Genomic DNA, 26921 nt, shown 5'->3' with positions numbered 1-26921 from the left:
TTTACTATGATGAACGCTGGAGAAGCAAACCTTGAAAGTGCAGAAAGAAATTAATTTTGGTTGTAACATTAAGAGTCTGCTTGACTGTAGATATCAGGAGGTTAATTAACAGTGATTTAGACAAATGGGACTATTTTTCTAATATAACAAGTCTAGGATAGACAATTCAGGATGAGAGCCATCAGTAAGGTATGCTTCTGCTCCAGCGAGCCTTATTGTGTGTGTGTTAGACTTCATGTCTGTCACCTGGTAGCTGCATGATAGCGGTTCCACTTTTGGCCTCACTTGTATGATCAAAGTGGAAGAAGAAAGAGTGACACCTAAATCAGGTAAAAGAAGTTTCCCAGAAGCCCATCAGACACTCAGATGTAAGGGAATTGAGGGAAATATATTTCAGTTGGGCACATTGCTACCCCTAGCAAATAGAGATTCCAGTAGCATGGACAGGGGTAGGGAATGGATAATGGGGTAGGCAGTTAACAATGTGTGAAAGCTAATGTCTTTTTGACATGTCTATATATGTGAGATATTTAAGTAGTGACATCCACTAAGTGTCAATATACAGGCCTAGAATTCAGGAGAGAGGTCTAAGCTGGAGATAGAATTTTGTGAGTGGTCAGCATGGAGAGACGATTCAAAGCTGTGGAGAGGTATGTGAGATTGCCCCAGGAGACAGTGTGGAATGAGAAGGAATCCTAAGGAACTCCCATTTTAAAAGTAGGATAGAGAAGTAGGGCTCTTACTTAGGAAAAATGGCCAGAGAAGAGAAAATCAAGCATAGTATAGTATCAGAAGTCAAGGAAAGAGTATTTGAGGAAGTTTTGAACAATCAGTTGTACCAAAGCAGGTAACTGTTAAGATGAGGAGTGTCTGTTTACATGATGTCCTTCCTAATTTTCTTTCTTTTGGTATTAAAATATCTTTTTATTTAGTAAATGATAATAGTAGATGGTAAAGTTGTCTCTGTTGTTTGCACTCAGAAAATAAAATATTTGTAGCCCATATTGGTAACCTCCCCACCTTTTAAGAAAATTTTATTGGCTTTGAGATTTTAAGGTCAGAAAATTATTAGAGCAGGTTTGGCTGCTGATAGAAAAGATCCAGTACAGAAGGAAATGTTGAAGTAGATGTGAGGGAGAGGAAAAGTGAGGTCCCTGGAAGGAGATGGAGCTCTCAGCACAAGTGGAGGATTAGGTTTGATGGGAGGAAGAGCATCTCCTGCAATAAAGTAGAACGTGGAGAGGCAGGCAGGTGGGTTTGCAGACATAGTGGTAGGAGGCTGAGTTTCTGTCCGTTGGCTTCCATTTTCCTGAAGAATATGAAAGAAGGCTTTCTGCTAAGAATGAGGTGTGGCTTAGAGTGAGGCTATGAGGTTTCAGGGCATAGAGAGGATACGAAATGTTCATTCTTGGAGAGTGGGAGAGCTGAGGGAAACATGGCAACATTGTTAGAATACTGTTGAGGTTGGTAACCATGGATTTATAGTGATGACAATCTGTTCTGTTGTACCCCTACTCCCAGCCCATGCTGCATCCCAAATTTGGGGTTAGGAACTGCAGAAAATCAGGCAGAGGATTTTAGAGCATTTATCAGAAAGTGATTTTAACAGTAGGTTTTGAAGTCTCCTTTAGATACTTCCTACGTAGAAGACATGCTTTTAGTCTTTTAGACCTAAAAGTTCTTTTCTCTTTTAGAATTTGGTTCTACTTAAAAGATTTTTCAAATTATACAGATTACACTAACAAGTGAGTTCTGGGTATCATTTTGCCCTGTCTGTCCTCCTCCTTGCTTCACAGAGTAAAATATTACCAGTAATTATAAATGTTTAAATGTAGATAGGTTAAGCCGTCTCACAATAAGGCTTAAATGTATTTTTTCCCATCAAGTGTCACATTTCTTTATTTTTGAGGATCTTAAAAATATCCTATCCTATTATATCCTGGAGGAATGTGTTCTCCTAACTTGAATAGTAATCAAATTAGAATGTCTGTGAAAGCATTTTGAAAAGTACAGAGCACTAGAGAAACATATTGTTAATGTACCTGTTCTCTGTATGTTGTCCACAAAGCACGCATGTTGGACTTTTCACAGTACAACTGTGAAATGAACGTTGAAGAATGTAGAGAATTAAGTATGGCTCTCTGGAAACTGATGAAAATGAGAGAGATTTTTTTTCCCTAAAGTCAAAGCAGTCAATAAGGACGCATTGTGGTTTGAATAACTATGGAGTACTCACGTGCCGGAGCCTTGCTTTGTTGGAGTGGTATTCAGGAGATTCAAAGGAGAGACAGGTCCTTTAACTCTAAACTGAAATCATTCTGCCTCTATTGCAGCCGAAACTTTGTTTTGTTTTTCATCAGAAAGAGAACTCCACCTCTTTCAGGGACCTTGTTTGTATTTCTTTATTTTCAATTTTTACCGGACAGCGTGGTCTCTCCTTAATTTCAGTGGTCCTGATGCTGGTTTTTTTTAAAGTAATATGAACAAGCATCTGGTGACCAATTTCTTTTTCTGTCTTATTCTTTGCTTTTAGCTTCTTTAACTCTTTTGGATTTTATGTACTTGTTTTTTAGTTAATAATAATTGTAAAAAATCATGACACTTTGTCACGGCAGCAGTGTGGTACCTTGTTCTCTATCTGAACACTAGTGTATGTTAACTCGTCTTTATAGAATTTTATAACTATTTGTTTGTATGGGAGAGGGAAGAGAACCAGGAAGACAGTGAATACAAAACTTCAGTGGTTGTCAGGGCAGTGCAAATACTCTTAGGTCTGCCACATGAAAGATATACTTTTGTCCTTCAGAGGAATAGCTGCCTTTGCCCTTACTCATTTCTGTTTTTCTCGTATTTGCTGCTTTCTTCTTAATTAGAGTGCTGTTTGTCAGCCCACACAAAGATGAACGTTGTTAGCTACCTTTATACTGGGATATAAAAAGAGGGTTGCTTATGAGCCCATTGGTATCTTTTTAGAACATTCATTGGCATTTACCAGAATAACATGAGCCACTGAGATAAGTTTATTTGCTGCCAATGCTGTAGCATTCGTGCTTACTTTATTCACATTAACCCAAAACTCACATTTCATTTTTAGAGACTTAAACATAAAGAATGAAGACATCTTTTTTTAAACCCCTATGGCATTCATATGCTGAATTGAATGACTTGTTCCTTTATTTTCTGTTAAAAAAAAAACCCTTGGTTAGCACCTCAGTAGAAAATTAGTATCTCTGATTTCCCTATAAATTGTTTCTTAGTTGTTCTCTGGCTTTCCATCACAACATAGTTTAGTCTTGGTACTGTATTGGTGGGGAAATCTAATCTCAGGTTTACTTAGAAAATCTCTTGGCCCAGTAGACACTGAGTCGTGGCTGAGAACACTGACACTGGCATCAGGCAGACTGGGTCTGAGCCCTCATTCTGCCTCTTACTAGCACGATTACCTTGCTCAAGTTAATTAAAACATGCTAGCCTTCAGTTTCCTATCCTTTGAATAATAACAGGGATAACAATACTTAAAGCACTTATTTCAGTCAAGGGAGAATAGGTACTACATATTAGCTATTTTGTTGTAAATAATATATAACTTAAATTATTTTGTCTTCGTGGGTTGTTAGATTTCTTTGATATAATTGTGACTTCTTAGTTTAAGAGTGAGTAAAATTGTTTCAAATTAATCTACTCATTGTGAAATTTTGAAAATGGTGTGCTTAAGAGAGTTTATTGCTTAGCTGATAAGAGCAGAATGCAGTGTTTGGAGCTGCCATTTTGAGGTTGTATTTTATAAGTGAAATTCCTGTACTCTTTTAGAGTAAAATTTACTGTTTAATTTATTCTTCTCTATTAAAATTACAGCATGAGAACATCCTGCATTTGTGTAAAAATGTGGTCATGAAATTGCTGAACTGTTACTCCTATAAAGGATTTTCTTTAATCCTCTGATCATGTCAGATGGCTTAGTCTTTTCTATTTATAGTAACAGTCATCCCTAGGTATCTTTGGAGATTGGTTTCAGGACCCCTCCCCCTCCCACCACTGCAGATATTAAAATCTAAGGATGCTCAAGTCCCTTACAGTCAGCCCTCTGTATCCACGTGCAAAACCCATGGATATGGAAGGCCAACTATACAGTAATAATTGTGTCTGAATAAGTCATTGGGAAGCTTAGGATCATGTAGCCTCACACTCACACTGTCTAATCCTAAAAGAACTATAATTTTGTTTTACCCATCCATATGAATGTTAAATAAACTCAGGAGTAAGAAAAAGAGGGAATATCTTTGATCACATACACATACTGGTTTATATTTCTAACCTTGTCCACAAGCGATTACACTTGCTGGAGTTTTTCTATAGCTGCACTATAGTAGGCTTGTATTTTTTCAACCTGACCATAAGAAAAATATTTATGAAAGAAAGCAGAAAATTTATTTTCATTTAGAGGCTATAAAAGGCCAAGTTGGAGCGAAGCTTTTAAAACAAAATTGGATCTGGAGTGATGATGGTTTATTTAACAGATGAAGAAGAGTATCTGTTTCACAGCAACAGATACTGTAGTGAGCTAGAAACGAGAGAGCAGCTTACGTCAAACTGGACGCGGCAGGAACAGAAGGATGGTTTTTCAGTTACCTGCTTTTTTTCTTTAAAACCTTTTCCAAAAGGACGAATTAGTCTTTGTATGAAGACAGAAAGTAATGATGAAAAACAAGGCAAACCACAGTTTTGTCGTTGGTGATAGCGTTGGAAATAAAATACTTGGAGAAAAGTGTCAAGCCTGTGTGTGGGAGTATATCAGTCTCCCTCCCCCACTCTTCATCTCTCTCCTCCTCTTCCTTCTGCACTCCTTCCCTCCCATATATCCTTCCTTCTTTCCTTCTAATATCTAGCAAAGGATCTTTATGGATTAGAGCTAAATTGCTATTTAGTCTTTAACTGTTCTTCTATCCTTTGGATAACAGTCTGAGCTCTATCAAGGACTCACATCTTCACGGTCTAGTTGTACAAGACTGGGAATGTATCCCAGCTACATTACTAATTCATTATGTTATATGACCTTGAGCCGAGGCCCTTAACCTTAGTGGTAGTAATAAATTAAATATAATTATATTTTACAACCAGCCTGTCAGAGATATTTTAAAATAGTTATAATTTTTAAAATGTTAAATTTTTCAAGGTCATTCACTATATAAATACAAAGTGGTGTGATTATGTAATCCTAAGAATTGCTACTTGTACAGAATTAGGGTATTTGGAAGGAAGACACAAAAGCTATACAATTCAACTTTAAAACAGGTTCAATTGAATAGGAGAATGATAAGACTGAAAAGTTAGGAATGCCATATTTTAGACTTGTAAAATTGATAGAATCTTTAACTGCTTTTACCTTTTTGGGAAAAAAGTATGATTCTGATATGCCAGGCATGCTAGTGTTAAATGAGCTCATGTGAACTGTGACATTTTTGTTCCACTGTTGTTATGACTGTACAATCTAAAATAAGGTTGTCTGGTTCTGGCAGGTTCTGATAAAGAGATTTAATAATGAAAATGTAGTACTGGGAAATCTGCAATGTGAAAGGAGAACTTAACATTTAATTTATGAATTTTTAGTGGCTACCTGCCCAAATGAAGTTTCTCTTTGCCGGGGTGGGGGTAGGCATGCATTAAACATCAGATTCCTTCATTTAAATGGGCTACTGTTCTGCTGTGTTTGCTTGCTGTCTTTGTACTGAGGATTGAGTCATCAAAACACAGGTTCCATGCCTCTGGCAGTTAGTTAACACATTGTTTTCTGGACCCTGGCCTTCTTGACAGATATTTTTAAATTAACGTAACTGAAGTATCCATTGGGGAATTAGGAGAATGAGCCTTGATCAATGGTTAGCACACCTACATCCTTTACAAGAGTTGGCTTGGAGTTGGATGAGTCATCTTCTTTTTTTTTTGAATTGAAATTATAGTCAATTACAAGGTATCAATTTCTGGTGTACAGCATAATATTTCAGTCATACGTATACATACATATATTTGTTTCCATATTCTTTTTCATTATAAGTTACTATAAGATACTGAATATAGTTCCCTGAGCTATACAGAAGAAATTTGATTTTTAAATCTGTTTTATATATAGTAGTTAATATTAGCAATGATGAGTCATCTTACAGGTTGCTCTCCTCCTTCAGTTTGGTTTGTTATGGTAGTCATTCCAGAGGGCGTGTCAGTTTTGGAAATATTTATGGAACTCTTTTAACAGACCAGGAAGTGGACTGTCCCTAAGTGAAAATAACACTCCATCTGCTGTCTCAAAACTGTTAAAATGTTCCATTTTCTTTCTTGGCATTCTACTCATAGCTCATTTCTTGATTTATGCAAACCTTAATATGGGTGGCTGTTTGCTATAGTAAAGAGGCATTTGTAGTTTGAGTTTTAAGTGGTGCTTTGTGCTGCCTCCTAGTGTTTTCCTGTCTTGGAGTGAATGACACTCATTTTATATTTCTCTCTCTGAGCTGAAACATGCTTGTGAATAAAGTATTGGTATACCCTCAAGAAACTCATTATACTCTAAAAGCAGCCTTTCGTGGGCCTTATTAATAAGGTTATCTTTTAGCACTTTGGAAATATTAAGTAAGTGTTTAAGTGATACTATGTGTAATAAAATCTTTTCAAACTTGCTTGATCTAAATTCAGAATTTTAAAAGGAGATATAGTTCATGCATATAGTTATTGAAGTAGGTCACAGATTTATTGTTTAGAAGGGCAATGTACTTTAAAGAATAAGAATTATGGGTAGTTAATGGATCAGTGGTGTACACATTGGAATTCTGGATTTCTTTTGAGTAGTGGGGGAGACAAGAAACAAGTAAATATACCATGTGTGATAGTGCCCTAGTGAGGCCTGTGTAATAGAAAGAGATGACTTCTGATTTAAGAGATTGGTGTCGAGCTCACAGAGGAGGGGTTGAGAATAACACTGCAGGGAGAAAGGGGCGGGGGAAAGATACTTTCAGGGAATAAATAGTATGTACTGTGGTTTAGTAGGAACAGAAGGTATCTAATTGGTGACTCCTTGGCACGTGCTGTCACAAAGCCCTATGTGGGTAACCGGCAGCAAGCCCCATGGGTAGTGAATGTTGGATGGGATGCCTGGGGAAGGGGCTTTCAGGCTAGCCCTTGAGGGAGGGGAAAGATTTGATTAGGAATCTAGGTGTTCCCAAAAGGAGAGAAAGAGAGCAAAGGCACTAAGATAAAAACAAGGACAGTAAGTAAGATCAATTTTACTCTGTTGAGGTTAAGAGAGAAAAAAGTTAACCACACTGAAGGATCTTGAATGCAAGGCTAATGAATTTAAATTTTATCAGGAGTGAATTGAGTGGTTTTTTTTTTTTTTAATGGATCAGCTGAGAAACCTTTAGTGATCAGAGCAATGTTTCGTAAAGATGATGAGACATATGTGGAGAAGTTTTGGAGGGTAGAAGAAAGATTAGAAGGAGAAGCACATTAGGAGGATTGAATAAACTTTGTAATGATGTTTGAAGGAGTAAATGTCAAGGGAGATAGAAGAATTAATAATTATTAGAATTTAACCCCCAAATGGGGGTAGTGATTTGGATATTTGATGCTTTTGGAGAGAATATTCATTTAGTCAACACATTTTTTAATTGAAATATAATTGACATACAACACTGTGTAAGTTTAAGGTGTACTGCGTGTTGATTTGAGTCAACCCATTTTAATGAGTACCTATTATGTGCGGTGGACACTGGGTAATAGTGGGGAAGAGAAAAGACAAGGTCTCTGCCTACATGGGCCTTGTGTTTAGTTGAGGAGACAAGACACGTGTGTGTGTGTTCATGTCAGATAATGGTAAGTCCTCTGAAGAAAAGAAGCGAGGCAGAGGATAAGGATTGATGAAAACGAGGGCAGTGTTTCAGAGTCCTTGGGATAACATTTGAGTAGAGACCTGAATGAAGTGAGGAAGGGAGCCTCCTCAGGACCTAGGGAGAGAGCATCCTGGGCTGTAGCACAGCAGGGTCGGCCCTGAGGGCCCGGGACCAGCAGGAAGGCCGCCGGCTGGAGGGCGCTGCAGGGGGTGGGGCAGTAGGGAATGAGCCGCGCAGTGTGACCACTTAGTGTCCTGAAAGCTGTGGTACAGAATTTGGATTTTATTCTAGGTTTGATAGGAAGTTGCCACAATCTGTCTTTTTAAAAGATCCCTGTGGAGTTGAACAGGTGGAACAGGCAGCTGCTGCAGGCCTCCAGGAGAGATGAGGTGCTGGCTCAGAGCCTAGGGTAATAATAATGGAGGTGATGAGAAGTGGTGGGATTCCGTATGTATTTTGGAATAAATTTGGTGGAGCAAATTTGTTTGAGCTTGATGAGGGTCATGTGAAATAGAAATAGGAATCCTTATCCCCAAGGTCTATGTGGTGGCTTTGTGTGAATTAGAAAAAGCTACTTCTGCCTCTTGGTGTTTGTGTGAAGAAGGCTCCTTTCTTCCCATAGATGTACCTGGGCACTGGGTGAGGGGAGCAGGGGCTGGGTACCTCCTAATTGGCTGGGCATCCTTGCGGGGAGCTCAGACCTAGGTGATGACTGTTTTTGGCCTGAGCAACTGGGTGATTTGTAGTGTCATCCCAAAATGAGGGACACTGTAAGAGGAGCTAAGTTGGGGTGAGAGATGGTGGTGGAAATCAAGTTTATTTTGAGCAAAAGTCTGAGATGCCTATTAAACATCCCAGAGGAAATGTCAAGTAAGCAGATGGATATGGATTTTTGGAGGCTGGGTGGGTAGCCATCAGAGCTGCAGAGAAGTTTGCTATTTTTGAGTTTGAAATGAAAATATGACAAGTAAATCAAATTAAGGCTTAGGAATAAAGATTTTAAATGTAGATTGGGAAGTCATTCTGCCCAAAGGAATGTATGAAACCTTTGAGGGAAATTATGTTGAAAAACAAGACGGATGGAGACTGCCTCTGGAGTATTATCAGGCAGTGGAAAGTGGGAAGTGACTTTGCAAAGCAGCTGTTAGGAGGAAGCTCCTGGTAATCAGCATCATTGGAGACAAGGAATGAGAGGGTTGGGGGCATCTTGGAGAGGTCAGAAAGGTTCAGGGCTTAGGAAGGCTCCTGGAGCTTTTGAGAGTACTATTAATAGCTAATAGTGGGTGTGAAGGTGTTCTGCAGAGAATTAAAAATAGAAACTATTCTCAGAAAATATGGCCTAAAAGGGGGTAACAATGGGGTTTTATTTATTGGTTTTTCAAAATAGGATGAAGTTGTGTCTGTATTAAGGCAGAGATAAGGGAACCAGTGAAGGAGGGAAACGTAGAAGGTGCTAGAAATAAAGGGGATAAAGGAGGGAGCAGGGCTAGGAGATCTGGAGGATGTATGTTGGAGGAATAGGTAAAGAAGTGTCTCAGAAATGAGGAAGGATGGATAATTTTTGCTTTCAGGTTTGGAGGGAAGGAAGAGATAATAGATATTTGAAGCTGGAATTTTGCATAAGAGTGGAAAGACAATCTGTTATCTTAGTAAAGCTGTGGTTAGGGTCATCTGTTTTGGGGGTCTCCATTGGTATTATAGGCCTGAAGAAAGTGTGAAAGTAAACCGATAAGAAAAAAATTGTCAAGCAGTAATGAGAGACCGGTTGGAAATACAGAAAATAATTTGTAATAGCCCGTCAGTGTTTTTCTGTGGGCCCAAGAGCACAAGGGAGTTGAGAATTCCAAATTGATCCAATTAAAAAAGAAAGAAGTTTAGAGTACCTGGAACAGTGGTTCATAACCCAGAAGAGTGTGTATCAAAATCACCTGGAGACTTTTTCAAAAGACTATTTTCCCTAAAATGTATCGAACTGAGGTGTGGGAATAGGACAACTAGAAATGGGAAGACAGATGCCTATGTAAATCTTTAGAACATTCTGGGTGATTCCATTAAGTTCTTTCCCCTCACCCCCATTGAGAAAACTGTTCTGGACTCGGGGTTAGTAGGAGACTGACCACAGAGTGCAGGCTGGGCGGGCGTAGTAAAGGGTAGCTGGATGGGAAGCTGATGAACTGAAAGACTTAAGAGGGGTTTTGGGATGATCTCAACAGTATGGTTAAGTAGTAGTGAAATTTAGGGGGTGTGCTCAGCTGGATAGGTTCCTGTACTGCAGAACTCTACAGGGCCGCCCATGTGCTCATGAATCTTCAAGAAGGGGATTTAATATTTTAAGAAAATATCTGAACACAGAACCCCTTTTTTCAGTGGCACATTTGTGAACTAGTTTCTGCAGAACACATTTTGAAAATGCTGAATTAGGAGTTCAGCAGTGGTTAGCTCCAGTTCAACTTAAAAGTTCACAGGCTGTGGGGAAAATAAGCCATCGTGGAAAGGAGGAGTGTCCAGGTTAAGCCCCAGCTTCAGGAAGCACAGCTCCCAGGGCCGTGGCTTTGTTAGTGGATAGCTGGGTTACTTTCCATCCCTCCAAGTAAACTTCTGTTTTCTACCATTGAGTCCAATATCAGTTGGATCATCAATATGAATGTTTAAGTTGCAAAGATTGAGACAAAAGTGGTGATCTATTAGATATTGACAGTGTATGTTCAGTAGTTTGGTTTCTCAAAAACAGTTGGATGGTCTTGATGAAAGCAGACCAAAATCCAGTGGCCTTTAGGATAACTAGCCTTTTCCTTAAAAAGGACAAGAAAGTAGGTACTGTCAAAAGAAGATACACTTTGAAGTCTTGGAGCACTTAGTGGCAGTGACAGTATTTTGGGAGTTTACCACCTGTTGAGCCAAGGCACTGTCGCAGGCTCTGAGAATGCCCCCATTTGTACTGCCTGGCCGCTGAACTGAAGTCTGCCTTTCCAGTGAAGTACAGTCCTGTTCTTAAGTTTGAGATGATTAATACTGAATGTTGTCTCTTAAGGTTTCCAAAGAAGCCAGTGATTGGTGATTGGTGAGGACAGTGATTGCTGGCAGGGATTAGACATTTATATAGCATGACTTAGTTTTTAATAATGCTGTGATGTGAATTGCATGAGTATACAAGTCAGCTCACAGCACGGCTCACATACTAAGTGAGGAAAGTTCCAAACAATTTTCAGTTGCCCCAACTATGTGTGTTTCACAGGTCACAAGTTTCCATTCTTTGGTGCCAATTGATACATTCATTCCATTCCTTCCCTCATGTATCCTTATTGTTGAATTTCCCCTCCTAATCCTCTATTTTGGTTACAGCAGTGAATTTATGATAACTTTCTGTGTGTGAGCCAGCTGAAGTGTTTAAAGCACGTGGAAATCACTTACCGGTGACAAGTGTACATTCTGTGTATTTATTTTCCCCTGTGGATGCCTGAACTTTCTTTTCTTCACAGGTTAAGTCAGTGATAAACCTTTTGTTTGCTGCATATACTGGAGATGTGTCTGCACTTCGAAGGTACGTTTACAGAGTGTGTTAGCACATGGTTTAGATGTTTATGAAGTTGCTTCTGGGCAAAGGGCCATTTTAGGGCTAAAATCTCACTTCCATTTCCCTCTAATAAAAATGGTCCAAACAAATTTATATTAAGTGGCCACTTTCAGTGCCGTAGTCTTGTTGCACAGTCTTTCCTTTTCCTCTGGAAACAACCTCCTATGAAAGCCCAGTCCTCTGTTTTCCCAAGCAGTAACTATTCAGCTAGTCTGGCTAATTAGTGTTAGTGTTTTACTGGAATTTGGACAATGCCTCCTCAACCCCCATCTACCTGCCACTCTCCATGTTTGGAGGTGAGGGGGGATGGGCAAATAGGGGCATTTGGTGTTCTGTAGATACCAGGGTTGGGAAGGTCACGTAGTACTACTGTATGGTTAACATAGGTCTCTTCTATAGAGTTACAACTGAACTTTAAGCTGCAAAAATATCTATGCTTTATCTCCACCTTTGTTTTAAAGTTGATTAGTACTTGTATCAACAGTACTGTATTATAAACATCAAAGCTGCTAAGAGACTAGCTCTTAGTTCTCGTAACAAAAAAAAGAAATGATATTTATGTGACATGAGTGAGAGAGATGTTTGCTAACGCTGCAGTGGTAATCATCTTGCAATATATCAATGTATCAAGCCAACACGTTGTACACCTTAAACTAACATGATGTCAGTTTTATCTCAATAAAAATGTGCACTTTAAAATGAAAAAAACTTGTAAACCGTAGACTGTAAAATGTGAAAGAATGAGCGTCTCAGTGAAAACATTCAATTTTAATATAGGTATTAGTTTCTTATATAGGTATTAGTTTCTTGCCCATCTGAGTTACAAACGGTGTAGTTGTGCCACTATTCTTGAGTTTTGGACAATAATATAATGAAGCTTAATTCTGTGAGAGATGGTGCATGATTCCTCTTTCCCAGAAAGAGCAAAGCTAAGGAAGAGCAGTGAAGTGAAGTGGCATTTACTCAAGACACCTGTGTACTGGTTGAATAGGGTCTCCAGTTCCCAGTAGCCTGGTGAAGAATGGCACCTGTCTCACAGGACCTTAGGTTGAACCGATGGGGTAAATGTTGCAAGTGTGAATTAAGTTTATATAATGAATAGCTATGCTTACAAATTTTCAGATTTGCTTTGTCAGCCATGGACATGGAACAGCGAGACTATGATTCTAGAACAGCTCTCCACGTGGCTGCTGCAGAGGGTAATATATGAACCACTCATCTATTGTTTTTTCAGACTTAATTTCTACTCAGTACTAAAATATGCTTGTTTCTGTTTTGGATGTAGGTCATGTTGAAGTTGTTAAATTTTTGCTGGAAGCCTGCAAAGTAAATCCTTTCCCCAAGGACAGGTGAGTGCTATGTTACTTTCTAACACAAGGCTAGAATATTTAACTCCACTCTGTATATTGGAGACATTCTTAAACTTGCTGTGGTGCCTTATACAGGCAACAAACAAAACCTTGTTTCTGCTCGGTAGATCATTCTCTCTCCCATATCCTATTTCTTACCTGAGGAAGTTCTTTCACTTACAATTTTCCAGGTTAGTCTGTCAGTCAACACACTGAATGAAGAAAACAATTCTTGGTGTATGGAAAGATGAAATGGGAATTTTGTCTTCATGGGGCTTTTGACTACACAGAGTAGACAAGATAAACACTTATAGGACCATATTAAAAATGTGTAAGGAGATTACTGTTACAGAACTCTAAAATGAATATATTGGGGTTTGTTGAAATTCCTGTATTTGGAGTCAGTTTTAGAAAGCCTCATGGAAGCTGAATTTTAATCAGGACCCTGAGGGAGAGATGAGGGTGTGGCAGGAAGAGAAGGGCACTCTATCTAGAGTGGGAAAAGTCTGCCTGGATATGTTCTGCTCCTTCCTCTCCCTCCTGGGCACATGGCAAACTGACATTCATCCCGCAGTAAATGCTGCTCACAAGGTGGATGTTCGAGGGAGGAGTCAGGGTGCAGCTTCGTATGTACATACACTTGCACGTTACATAACTGGATGAGTCAGTGAGGCAGGAGAATATAAAGGTTTAGAAGAATAGTAGAAAAAATACTTGATGAGAGAGGTTTAATATGTATGATTAGGAGTTTGAATTGGCTGTTTGAGGACTGTATTAAGTTTGGAGCAAGTTGATTATTCTCTAGCTATTAGATCTTTGTTCTCATGTTTTACTGTTTTTTAAATTAGAGGTTTGAGTGTTCTTAGCTCAGCTTGCAAGAAATGCAGAAAAGTTATAACATCACTGTCTGAAAATTATTAGCAATTTTTTAAGTGTAGCTACACTATGATTACCTAAAATCATGACCTTTATTGGCAATATTTTAAAACCTCATGTTATGGTGACAATCCTCTGTTTTACCCCCAAATGTAATTAATACCCATACCAGCTCTTTCTAGAGCAAGAAACTGAAGAGAGTCATTCCTCCTTTCCCCTGTGTCTGTAATCCCAAGTAAAATACTATTTAACATAGGCTCAAAATATCTACTGTGCCTTGCATGTTTAAGGATCAAAATATTTTGTTTTGGTTTTGCCCTGAATTGGCCTCCAGGAGGGTGGAAGTAGAAGTACCCATCTGAGAGGCAAAAGTTAGCTTAGTAACTAACTTGAATGTAAGCTAGACCAAGACATCTCTTTTCTCTAATTCGTAGAATCATTGTTACCTCAAACTGTAAAAGAGGCTTGAGCAAATTTAGTATATTCTTTAGAGTTGATATTTTGCATTATTTCATGGAAAAGAAAAGTTGTTTAAAAAAAGAAAGTAACTTGCAGTTAACATTCAGTTTTCCAGGAAGACAGATAATTATATGCTGTAGATGAATGAAAAGTCCCCCCACCTCCTGGTTTCAGGCCACCAACTCCCTAACTTAATGAAGGCCAGTATAGAAGTAAAAGGCAACTTTAAAAAATTCAGCTGTTTTTTGAGAAGCACAAAGATGCATGTAATATGTTACTTACCTGATTTTAAAAATTGAGAACTGGTTACCAAACTTAATTCAACAATATTTTCCAAATGAGACTATTTTAAAAAGACCTTTCAGTTCCCCATCATCACCCCATTGAGAAGGTAAAAAGTTAAGGACAAAGTTGGAAAGAAAAGAAGAAATGGAAAGGAGGAGAACCTGCAGCTGGTGATCGTGGCATGTGAAAAAATGGAGTCAAGGAGCCTGGTGGCTATGAAGTTAAGTGACATAAGTAGAGAGAGGACGCGATGAGAAGCTTAATAGCTTGTGACATACTAGAGAACTCATAGACTTACTAGGTCATTTACTTGGGTTCTGAGTTACACAGTGCTGTCTCCTCTTTCAAGAGGCTAATAAGGTGACTAACCACTGCTGGAAACTCTTTGTTTCTTCTTATCTTCAGTCTTCATCTGTATGACTCTAAAAAGCACAGCCCAGAAGCACACTGCCTATGTAGGTAGTTCTTCTGGTTGTGCGGTGGTCTGCCTGACCACGGGAGTCCAGTCCTTCCCAGAGAGGAGGAAAATGTCACTTCCCCTGGGGCCCGTCTTGCTCCTCCAATGTATATCTGAGCCTAATGAGATCCTGCTCATTTCCAGGCTTGTGAGATTTATTGTGCTTTTGCACCAAAAGGAACACAAATTTTCTATCAAAGGCTAGGGTGATGGATGTTACAGAGCTGAATTTTCTTCAAACATTTTACTTAAAGAGAGATCCTTTGGGCTTTTCATGAAGTTAAAATTCAGGAATACTCGAGGACTCTATCCTATCTGTCAACACTAGGACTTTCCCTCCATAAGCACTTACATAATGTGAACAGGATCCTTTTCTAGAAGATAGGGTTCCCTTCCTCCTCATATCCCAAGTTGTCTCCAAAGACCACTTTTTGGATTATAAATCCCTTTCTGCATTTCTTCAATATTAAGCAGCTAAATCTGAATGGCCCTTTAACCTGCATTTAAAATCTAAGAATGCTGGACTATCACCTTTGTACAGAAATTACCTAATGACGCAGTCCATGCTATGCTACTTGCTTAGGTGGAATAACACTCCCATGGATGAAGCGCTGCACTTTGGCCACCATGACGTATTTAAAATCCTGCAGGAATACCAAGTTCAGTACACGCCTCAAGGAGATTCCGACAATGGAAAGGAAAATCAGACCGTCCATAAGAATCTTGATGGATTGCTATAATGGTCGTAAGCCCAAGATTTAAATCACTTACCTATTTAATTGTGGAAAATGATTACGAAGAACATGTGTATTTCTATCTGGTAGTGATGTATATTTACAACATTTGTCGTATCAGTGTTACTGGAGTTTTCTTCATTATGTGCACAGGACAAATCTGATCTCTTTGGGACAAAATAGAAATAAAACAATCTCCCTCCATAATGTGAGCAATATTTACCTCGTGCATTGTATAATCTGATGTAAAAGAAATAGTTACCAATGCTAGCTTAACTGTGTGGTCCTCATGATTTATTTTTGTCTATTTTGTGAATTTTCAACTTATGGTGATGATCTGCTGATATGCATTTATAAATTAAACTCTGTTGTACAATCTGTCCAAATGGGTCAAGGTTGCCTTTAGAAGCAAAATAGTGTGATTTTCATGACTTCAAATAGAGATTTAGTTTGAATGTTTTAACAACTATATGCACTTAACGGTTATGTGTGTAAAATGTCTCCCATCATCCTAGCTTCATGATGTGACTCTAAAAATTATAATAGTTAACAACTGTTAGTAGATTGACCAGTTCTGATTAGACTTTATCAGGGAATCTGTTTAAGATATGTTTGGTGACCAAAACATAGGTGTGAATGTAGTTATAATACTTTTGAAAAAATTTCCTTTTTCTATATCCCCTTAGCCCAACCTCTCTTCCCAGACACTGAGCTATTTGCCTCTTTCCTTTCGCTGGGAAAGTGGTGCTGGCAGTCTATGCAGTTTTCACGTTTTCCACGACAAATCAGAAAATGCCTCATGTATCTGGCATCCTAGCTGTAACTATGCCATGTGTCTACAGAAGATGAACCAGAGACAGATTACTAAGTACAAATTAGTCAAATTCATCAGCCAGTAAAAAAGAAGGGATGTGCTACTGCAGCTCTTTAAGAAGACATTTTTCAGCTTTCAGGATAAAGAGAAATTCAGAAGTGCTCCAAGCTACCAAAGTGACTATGAAAGTATGGGAACTGCTACAAATAGCACTTGTTTTTAAACCTGTCATTAAAAGTCTGCATCAAGATATTTGTTCACTAGATGACCCAGTCAGTTTTCTTTTGATTCTCTACTGTTTATTTTTGGTGGACTTTACAGTTTAATAATAAGGAAAGGCCATTTCATTTTAAATCAAGACCCATCATTTGTCTTGGGGAAGGAACTGCACATAAACTTTATTCTATCATACCTCCAAGGTACAGGGGTGAATGAGGGTTTCTGATATTAAGCACATATACAAACACATACAAATGGACTTCTTTGAAGCTGTGTTTAGTGAAATGAGCAGAATCCTCTACTACATGAATGCTGGTTGTTACATTAATATAGACAATACCTTTCTTTTCCCCTCTTTTCTATCAGCACACACTGCTGCTTCCAAGCTTTATCATTGCCTAATAGCCCTTTCCCACTCTAACAGCCTCCAAGTGTCTTGATTATTGCTTCTGGTCTCAATCAGTGGCTTCAGCCACCACCCTCTTATTACCTGGCCAGCGCCTCCTTTGGTGGAACCACAGCGTTCCTTAACTGAGCTGCATCAGGCACGAAGCCATTCCCGTGTGTGTGCTTCTGTGGGGAATGTGGTGGGTGGGATCTATCAAGCCATGCAGACAGGTAGTGTTTGCAAAATCCTGCAGAGGAACAGCGTTCTCTCCAAAGATATTATGGGATAGACATTCTCTGACTGAAATCAATGAAAATAACTGCTCAAACAGCAGCTTGTTTGGTGTGATTTAAAGGAAACATTAAGATGGTTCAATTATGTGGCTTGAAGATTACCAATGATTTTGAGGCTTTTTTCTAATTAAAAGAGGTTTTAACTATTATTTGGGAACAAAGAGTTTCATCTTTTCCCAGATCAAAACTATTTTGTGAAATCTTTGTGGTTTAGTTAAATGTGCCCTTATTTACTCATGAGGTTACTTATCACTGTACACTGGTTCCTGCTCTGGCTGTTTGCTGTTGATTTAAATGCTTTTAACTATGCTGTTAACTGCTGTCATCAATATACTCCAAAGATCTTTTTGTTTTGCCTTTAGGATCGTATGTGCTTTTTCTGTATCATGAGAGCTCTACACAGTGTGTTTATTTAAAGCTTTGTATACATTGTTGTTTTTGCTGGCCTCATTTCTAATGACCTCATCTCTGAGTGTACTGTGCTGTACCCCACTGCTGCCCCACACTGCCCTTTAGCTGCAGAGCTGGATAAGCTATCGACCATTTGATGCTGTTGTCTGCCTGGCAGGGACTGAATGACCTGATGCTGGATTTAGATTCTTCCTGGGGATTGTACAGCTATGAATGTATTTGCTTCCAGAACCTCCCAAAGTGAATCTAATCTTAAAATTATAAGTTGTAAGTATTCTGAAATTGGAAAATATTTATTTTAAATGAAATTAGGTAGTGTTGCTTTTTACAGCTTAATAAATACATGTATCAAGAAAAAAGACCTGTGAAAAATGAATTTTTTTAAACAACTAAGGTTTTCTCTTACATCACTGGGTTGGGAGCTCCATGAACACAGGAACTACGTCTAGGCGTTTCTGATGCCTACTGTGGGCCAGGTACCACTACACAAGGTATCCAGTGGGACACAGTGATTAAGATGAGACTCACGGCTTTCTAGCTTACAACATTCAGAGAAAAAACGGCAGCTTTTTGTTGTGGGTGCATAATTTCTTAGTAATATCTCACCTCCTCAATGAGGTGTGGATTTTAGACGCTGCTGTGGAGACAAGATAGAGTCCCATTTTACATGTATTTTAAAATTAAAACCTTATATTAGCAGTACTGAAATTCACTTAAAATAAATGCCAGATTATTTCTGCATTTGGAGGCAGCTGTGGTCACCAAGACCAAAGGACTTTTGTTCATTTGCTTTTCATGGTACTCAGTATAGCTTGTTCCAACAATGTTTCCTCTATGAGCTCTTCCACTGACTTATCTTAATCTGGGTAAGAAAGGGCAACACTTAGGAAAATGGCATTAATCTTATTTAAAAATAAGGACTGATGTATTTTTATGTTTAATCATAAGAAAAGATGAGAAAAACATCAAACCTACACATAATGCGAGTAACTTTTAAAATCTTTACACCAAAATATTATTTATAAGAGACTATACTTTTTTAAAAGTAAACAAAGTTCTCTTGGCTGTTGTAATAAAATAAAACTATGTCAAAGCATTCTTAGAGGGCAAAGATACACCAAATAGTTATTAGCAATCGGAAACAATTTTTCTAACTGTTGTCTTGCTCCTTCATTATTTCAAACTTAAAAAATCAACTCAAACTCAGGGAGGTTCAAGTCAGTCATCTTATGTAAAAACTGAGAGGGGGATTTAATTTGTGTTTAGTACCAAGGAAAGTACCATGTGCATATTATATTTAATGTAATACATATACTTTAACTTTAATTTTAAAATAGACTTCAAGAGAACTTTATCCCTACCAGAAAAATACAGTATTTACACAGTATGACTGTGGTGGTGACAGCAGAAAAATAAGATGCAGCTGCAGATAGCAGTCTGAGAAAATTTTCTAGAAGAACCCTGTCAAACGCACTCCCTAAATGCCTTTTTTATGTCCGCGCTAATGAAGGGAGGAGGGAAGTAACACAACACACTTCACAAACAACATCCAGTCCAAAAAAGGGTCTAGAAAAAGCACAAGAGAGAAAAAGCACAGTGGAACCATTTGCAGTGTATTTGTGAGAGAAACACATTTATCAGTGAAAAATATGCAATTCTTAACATGGTTACATAGGATGAGTTTTCAAACTATTGGATTCTCATAATTTCTGGTTTTAATGATTTGTCAGTTACTCTTTTTTCTTCTCAACTTGACAGTTTTATGACTAAGACTAAATACCAGTGAATAACAATAAAGTGAACCCATTTAAGAAACATGCATTAAATTTCTGAGTCTGTCTACATCTATGATTAATTTCAACTTTTTGAAAAATAACAGGATTTGCCTTCAAAGAGCTGTTACTAGTCTGGCTCCCTTGACAGAACTGTGGAGACAATTTCATTTACTAGTGACCATTGATGAAGGCAGAATACATTCACCTTTGGATATTAAAGTTTAAACGGAAAACACTACTCATGAATTAAGAAAGTTTACTTCCTTCTATTGATATTAGCCAGCATCAAAAAGCCGTAACAGACAGAAAAGCTAACTCTCCCAAGAGTGAGAATTTGTATTCTGCTTCCAATGGCCAGTGTGGAAGACACAATAAAATAAAGAACGCAACTCTTATCCCCTGCCCAGATACAGGATGGCTACCTTTGATAAAGAAGGGATATAATTCTATATAAGCTTAACTTTGTACTATTTCATAGGTAAACCCCTGGAAAACTTCCAGCCATATTTAAAGCAGAGAGAACAAATAAGAATTCTCCAGAACAGAAATACTCCAATCCTGCATCTAGAAGTTGCCTATATAACCGTGTGACCACCGCCTGGAACAAGTGGGCACTGACTCTGTATGGCATTTGCTGGATGCTGCTAAACTTCCCACCTTTCCCAAAGGACTCTCACTCTATCCTGGTGTTTCTGGTGTATCTGGATGTTTTTCATTTGTAAAACCCACTCTTTGGAGAGGGCCTCTCAATTTTACCTTCAAAAAGATGCATGAAGCCCTTCAGGGTAACAGATGTTTCTGAATTAGGGAAAAATCCATTTGCTAACAACAGGTTGCGGCGAATTTGTTGGCCTTTCTTTCATTTCCCTAGAAATACAGGACGTGAAGGAACAGAGTAGCAGGAGGGAATCACAGGTGGGAAGGAAAAATGTCGCCAGAGAAGATGAGAAAAGTTCATGCTCTATACTGCATTCATCTGTAAAAAGATAAAATGTGGTTACGTTTATACACTGATCTTGTGAAATGCAGACTCACATATTCAACATTACTTGTGTGTTCTACCGTGGAGGAGTAGAAAGACAACGTCCCACAGCAAAAGACAACGTCCCACAGCAAAAAACAACTCTGGAATTAGAGGGCCTTCAGCACGCGCTGTCCTTTCTCCTGGACTAAGCGAGACCTTTTATATCACCTAAGCTGATGGATTATTACTCTGTAGCCTGCTGGCTTAACTCTGTGAATTCATCCAGGCTGCATAAAGCTTTTTGCTGTTATGCAAGTCTGGGGACAGAGCAACGTGGCAAATCGGCTCATACAAAACAAGGGTGAGGCAATGCTGAGCTGCACGCCAGAGGGAGACGGATGTGGGGGAAATGACGAATTTTCCTTAAAGGCCACTCAATAGGAGTAATAAATGAATGTGTTTCAGGTACAGGCTAGAGACGCAGAACAATTAGGAACCCCTCCACCTCCCTCAGCAGTGACTCCTGCCCGGTTGCCTGGAACAGGGCCCCTTGGAGGCAGTGAATAGCTCCTCCAAAGGACACCAGCCTGACACCACCTTCCTATCTCAAGATCAGGTGCTCCCGGGGGGAGGGCATAGCTCAAGCGGCTCACGCTTAGCGTGCATGAGGTCCTGAGTTCACCCCCCAGAACCTGCATTAAAAAACAAACAAAAACTCATAATAAATTAATAGACCTAATAACCTCCCCTACACCAAAAAAAAAAAAAAAAAAAAAAAAAAGCAAAAAACATCAGGGGCTCCTGACCAGGGTGTGACTGTCCAAAAATGAAGACGTTTTTGATTGTCATGCCCGGGTGTGTGTGGGGGGTGATCCTGGCATCTAGTGAGCAGAGGTCAGGGATGCTGCCACACGTTCTACGATGCGTAGGCCGGCCCCACAGTTGAGATTCACCAGCCCCCAAATACCAACTGCAACACAGCTACAAGTCTCTTGAGAACCGAGTCATTTTTTTTTTTAATCCCAAGTACTCAATAGTGGCTGGTGGTACATAGTAGGCTTTTAGGGAAATATTTTGGATTAAAAAAGTACATTGAAGGTTTTGCCCTTGTTTCAATCTGGCTGACAGTGAAAATATGTAAAAATGATATTTTCTCTTTAGAGATCACCCTCTTTAGTGGGGGAGTGGGGAGAGAGAGCGAGAGAGAGCACACAAACTCAGGTTCAAATCCTGTCACTGTCTCTTACGAGCTGTGTGACCAAGACATACTTAACCTTTCTAAATCCCAATCTCTAAATCCTCCTCTAGTCAGAGAAGGCTCAGTCCCGAGCAGACACATCTACTGAAAGGACTAAATCAGACACCATATGTAGAATAACTAGTATAGGAGATGGGAAATAGCAGACAGTTAATAAATGTTCCTACTATAATCATCAGCTTTGTCCAGAGGCCTCTAGGAGAGCAGACTGGTTCTCATGTAGTCCCAGAGGAAAGTTGACTACACAGGAAATCCAGACTAAATAAATACTGGAGTCAGCTACAGTGAACACTGGTGCTCTGTCTCTCAGGAGCCTGCGGTCCTCCTGCTCCCGAGGCAGCACCCCGCCTCGGCCTGGTGCCCCACGCCCCCACCCCTGCTGGAGCCTGCAAACTCCAGACGTGGCTGAAACCGCCAGCTTCATGAAAGGTCTGTTTCAGAGCATATGCCCTAACTCCAAGAGTGGATGCTGAAAGGAAATCAGGGCCAAGGTTGAGGATAATTTGAGACAGGCAAGGAGGAGTCCACCCCATTTGGAGACTAATACAACTTTTTTTCTGTCTAACCACGGCTGTGCCTATATTATAGCCTGCTTTAGCCCTTAATTCTTCTCCGGGCTTAATCTGGAGATTTGTGTGTGTGTGCATGTGCGTGTGTGTAAAATAGATTTATTCTACAAATGAAACGAATGAAATCATCTGGAATGGAATGGATGGCTCCGGGGGACGGGGGATCCAGAGCCACAAAACCATTTCCGGGCATTTATTTAGAGTAACCAGGCTGCTCTCCCAGTATCGCTCCACGAGCACAGGGAGAGAGTCACACTGCTGCACAGATGGAGGGCGCTAATCCATCTTAGCTTCTCAAGGTCACAGGGAATGATGGTAATGACAGAGTTGGAGCTCTGGTTTCCAAATCCCAAACACAGGCCTCTCACCTGAAGGCGACACTGCCTTCGTCTTAATAAACCAGAATAACACATATTCAGTCAAGTGCAAGCAGCTTCTCTGGGGTGCAGGTCTTGATGAACCGGAGACCAGCTTTCTGTGGGAGGCACCCCAGGAGAGTGGACGAGGGCATGCACTCTAGAGACACCCCAGGTGGATTCAAATATTCGTTCCCTCATTTACTATCCACTTGACCTTAGTCAAGTTTCGTAGCTTTGAGGAGTCTCTTTTTCCACATCCACCAAGTGGGAACAACAGTAATACCTAACTCAGAAGGTTGTGTGGACCAAGTTACTACTCATGGAGTCCCTGGCACACAGTAGGTGCTTTAAAGGTGTCACCTATTAATGGTGGTGGTGATCATGATGACGATGTAACTTGCTCAGGAACAACAAAGGAGGCGTAGAAAGCCACTCCCCTTGTCTGGTTCCGTCCATCTATCTTACATTTTCAGAATAGAGCTTGACATTTATTCCATTTTAATGTCAGGCTTACAAAGCACTTTAGAGCAGAGTTGGGAGAATGCAACCTTACAAAGACAGGAGGTTCATTTTTCACTTGCCCACAGGCACTGAGCTGTTTTGCTATGACACTACCTAAGCATTTTTCTAAGTGATTTTTTCAGCCACAACAATGAGGAAGGTGTAAGAAAGCAGTCTCTAAATTTTAGCCTGTACTTCTTCAGGTGAGGAAAAAGGATGCAGAGAAAGGTTACACACCAGAAACTTGACTCTAAGCAGACATTAGTGATGCCACACAAATGCATTCCCCGAACGCAGGGATGTGTGACCCCAAATGTCAGAAGAGCGGCGCCCTCTGCCCCCACCCTCGCCCTCCCCGCCTGTCCCCCTCATGACCGTGCGCACCGTCTGCGCCAGGCACCGGGTACATGGTGATGAAGAAAGGCCAGTCATGACTCAGAAAGGTTTTTTCTTTTTTAAAAACATTAAACAAATTTTTAAAAATAAATGGGAAGAGCTTCTTATGGAAAAGAGCTTAAAATTAATTAGCAACAGCAAAAATCCAGCCAATCAAAGAAAAATCTGTAAGAGGGAAGATTTTGCTTTGAAGGCAAATGATACCGCTTGACGTACTGAAAAATATTCTCCCAAAGGAAGATGTGCTCTTTCATGGGCAACCCTGTCCCCATTCCTATCAAGACACTCATTATCTGTTTCACTCCTTGAACTTTTTACTCTTGGCAAGCCCTTCACAGCTCCAGGTGCTGGCGGTGCAAATTAGCCTCCAACACAAAGCAGGTGAAAGTGTTTCACTGTGACTGGCCAAGTCATTACAGTGATTGTAACTACCAAGCATTAGCCTCCTTCCTTCCTAAAAGTAACACCTCTTCACCCAGACACGCACTAAGACAACAGGCCAAAGGAAAATGTTTTCTTACCAGTGAAATCTTAGTTCCTCAATATATGAGATTTCTACAAGAACAACTTTCAAAGGCAGAGGGGGCACTTTCAAATATTTGAAATGTCATTATTTTTTGGAAGGTGCTGAATGCCAGGATTACAAATCCTGGTGATGATGTAGCTTGTTTAAACACAGCCAGCTCCAGCTGTCACAGCTAATCTAAAAAACACCCTTCTGGGCTCCGTGAGCGGCTCCTTCCAACAGCCAGCAGCCGCCCAGGTCTGCCAGGCGTCCCCCTGCTTCGGAGAGCAGACGCTCAGCTGGCGCTGCGAGCAGCCCCGCGTTCTACTCACCATGGTGTCGAATTCTACAGAGCCCACGATCCGAGACACCTCGTCAAACTCCTCGGGAGACATGGGGAGAAGGTTGTCTGTGGTCTGAAGTCGAGAAGGGTGACTAAAACGGGAGAAAGAAACAGGAAATATTAACATCTACACTATGAAAGCAGGGGTGCAAACAGTCATTTCATCTTTGACCTGTGACTGAAGCATCACTTCAGATTTTGACTTCAGGTAAGTGCGTACACTTGTAAAATACATTTGAAAAAACACAGGTCACAGAGGTTCACGTCCCCAGCCCAGTCCCTTGGGAAACACACTGGACTCCAGAGACGTGAGCAAGAACAGCCAGTCTGTACCCTGGGCCGCCTCTGACTGTGTAAACCTGGGTGCGAGAGTTTGCAGCACATCACCTGCGATGACAACACCTGGAGGCTGACCCTGGCCCGAGAAGCAGCAGGGAAATGTCTGGGGAGTCCCTCATCCCTACCTTGAGGTGTGTATGCAGATAAAGCTGCTCCAGAGTGTTTTTACATGAAGGCTACATCCATTCACCCCAAGACAGTGCTGCTGGCCAAATAACTGACATTGACTTTTCCAATTTTTTTTTCTACCTTTTACAAAATGAAACAACAAAATCAAAGAAAGTGGAAAAAAAAATGTATCTCAATCATTACTCTGGCCTCTTCTAGATCAAAAAGAACTGCTTTCCCACTCTGATCAATTTTTGTTCATTTTATTTACAAGTTTTCAAAGTATCAGTTTGGGGAGAACTTAGATACCTTAAATACAACTTCGGGTTTTTTTTGGATTTTGGGGGGCTTTGGGGGTTTTTCTCGTTTTTCAATAAAGGCAGTAAAACGCTGACTGGCGGTGACACCGGGGTCTCTAATTAGGATCCTTCCAGCAAGTCCAGCTGTGACGGTGGCTGCAGCCATTACCACGGAAAAGCAAAGAACGAGCATCTTCAACAGGCCCCAGCCGGGAGCGCGGCTGGTGTGGGGCCTTTAAACATGGCACTCTTCTCTGTTCACTTACACTTCAGACACAGAGATCAGCTCCGTCTTGATGTATCCTGTTCCTTTGGGGCCATCAAGTTCCATAGGTTCTGGGGCTAGAAGCAAACACATCGTGTGCACATTCCATGAGAAGAAATGACACAAGAACAACCAGCTTCGTCTTTGATCAAGACTGTACTGCCTTTCCTGGCAGTCAGGTCAGCCCCCCTGCCTGGGTCACCTGGAGTTGTGGCGTGAATGCAGAAACAATCAGAAGAAAAGGGGAGGGGCATTTAGCACAGAACCCAAGCTTAATCAAAGGGTTCTTTTTCAGAGGCTTCAAATCCTACGGAAGTTATATCTGCGTGTAGACGTACAGCGTGTGGAATTAAACCCTGTCTCCTGCAAACCTCTGGACAACGATGGAACAAGAACACAACCACAGCAATGACTGGGCTGTGCTATTGACATCAGGGCCATGGGGGCTCGCTGGCCCACGTACCTTCCTTTGGCCTGGAGTAGTACTTTCCAAAGGCATGGTCTTTATCAATATTGGGATACAGATACTTCAGGGGATTCTCTGGAATATTTTCAGCGGCCATGACCTTGTAATTGCGAATAATATCAGGGAAGGTAACAGCAGAAAGTTCTTTCTTTGTGTACGGTTCAACCGCGTGGAAGTAGGGTTCTAGAAAGAAGAAAAGCACAGTGAGTCCCACAGACTATCCGAAAACAATGGAGGCTTGAAACAAAACATTGCAAACATTGCAGAGCTTCTGGACTTGAGAGAACCTGGTAAGAGCGAACCACAACCTAGGAGTTACAGCACAGAGAGCAGCCTGCTTTACTTCTAAGCAAATTATAATCCTTTCTTCAAAACAGGAAAAATAAAGGCAGTCATTACTCTGAATAATACTGCAATTGTCATTACTTAAATTTGTAAATCTGGCCAAAAGAAATGTATTAACCACCTTTAAAATAGCTAATTACTAACTGGGTCATCTTGGCTCAAGCCACAGATTAAGTTACTAGAAGATAAGCTCACTTTGTTTTTCTTTTCACACAGAAAAATGAAAATAAATGATGACAATACACGGAAAGCAATTTTTAAACAACAAAAAAGACACTTTGCTATCTCTTTCTCTAATCCTTAACGTAAAACACCAGTTTAAATTCACTCCTGGTCTAAGTCCCAGACTCCATTTGAATCCTGCTTCCCAGCAGATCCAGGGTCTCACTTTTGGGGACAGACACTCCAGAGGCTGCTGTCTGGTGCTCTGGGGACCCTGCCCTAGAATTTCGGACTAAAGCGTTGTAGCCAGTGCTGCCCCCCTTAAACTTCTCAGCTGCCAGTGGTTTGCACGTAGGCCCAGTTTGCCAGCTCCACCTCTCAGCAAGTGCAGGAAAGAACTGCCAGGGAGAAGAAAAAAAGAGGGCTCTAATCCCGGCTCCCCCACTCCCTTTTTTTTTTTTACCAGAAAAAGAAAATAAATAGAACTAGAAAAGTCTCCCATCTTTTTGCATCTTCCCACTGAAAAGCATA

The 26921-nt window shown here is 40.2% G+C and overlaps 2 protein-coding genes across 7 annotated transcripts in view; one reads left to right on the top strand and one right to left on the bottom strand.

Moving 5' to 3' along the window:
• Window positions 1-18095, top strand: part of GLS (glutaminase) — a 76646-nt gene extending 58551 nt beyond the window's left edge. For all 4 annotated transcript variants that reach the window (XM_074364258.1, XM_010948714.3, XM_045512006.2 and 1 more), the window contains 4 exons: window positions 11357-11418; window positions 12574-12650; window positions 12737-12800; window positions 15461-18095. In XM_074364258.1, coding sequence (XP_074220359.1) covers window positions 11357-11418; window positions 12574-12650; window positions 12737-12800; window positions 15461-15617 — 360 coding nt within the window. In that variant the 3' untranslated portion in view covers window positions 15618-18095. The remainder of the gene's footprint in view (window positions 1-11356; window positions 11419-12573; window positions 12651-12736; window positions 12801-15460) is intronic.
• STAT1 (signal transducer and activator of transcription 1) overlaps window positions 1-26921 on the bottom strand; it is a 62347-nt gene that overhangs the window by 6000 nt on the left and 29426 nt on the right. For 2 of the 3 annotated variants that reach the window (XM_010948715.3, XM_010948716.3), the window contains exons 22-24: window positions 25881-26066; window positions 25419-25494; window positions 24396-24498 (exon numbers count right to left, since the gene is read on the bottom strand). In XM_010948715.3, the coding sequence (XP_010947017.1) occupies window positions 24396-24498; window positions 25419-25494; window positions 25881-26066 (365 nt within the window). Of the gene's footprint in view, window positions 1-19328; window positions 20488-24395; window positions 24499-25418; window positions 25495-25880; window positions 26067-26921 lie in introns of those variants that run through there. The other variant, XM_010948718.3, reaches the window with a different exon arrangement.

This window comes from Camelus bactrianus, chromosome 5, assembly GCF_048773025.1.
Source record: "Camelus bactrianus isolate YW-2024 breed Bactrian camel chromosome 5, ASM4877302v1, whole genome shotgun sequence".
NCBI classification, from domain to species: domain Eukaryota; kingdom Metazoa; phylum Chordata; class Mammalia; order Artiodactyla; family Camelidae; genus Camelus; species Camelus bactrianus.
The sequence above is the reverse complement of the archived record's forward strand: the minus strand, read 5'-3'. Positions and strand labels throughout refer to the sequence as shown.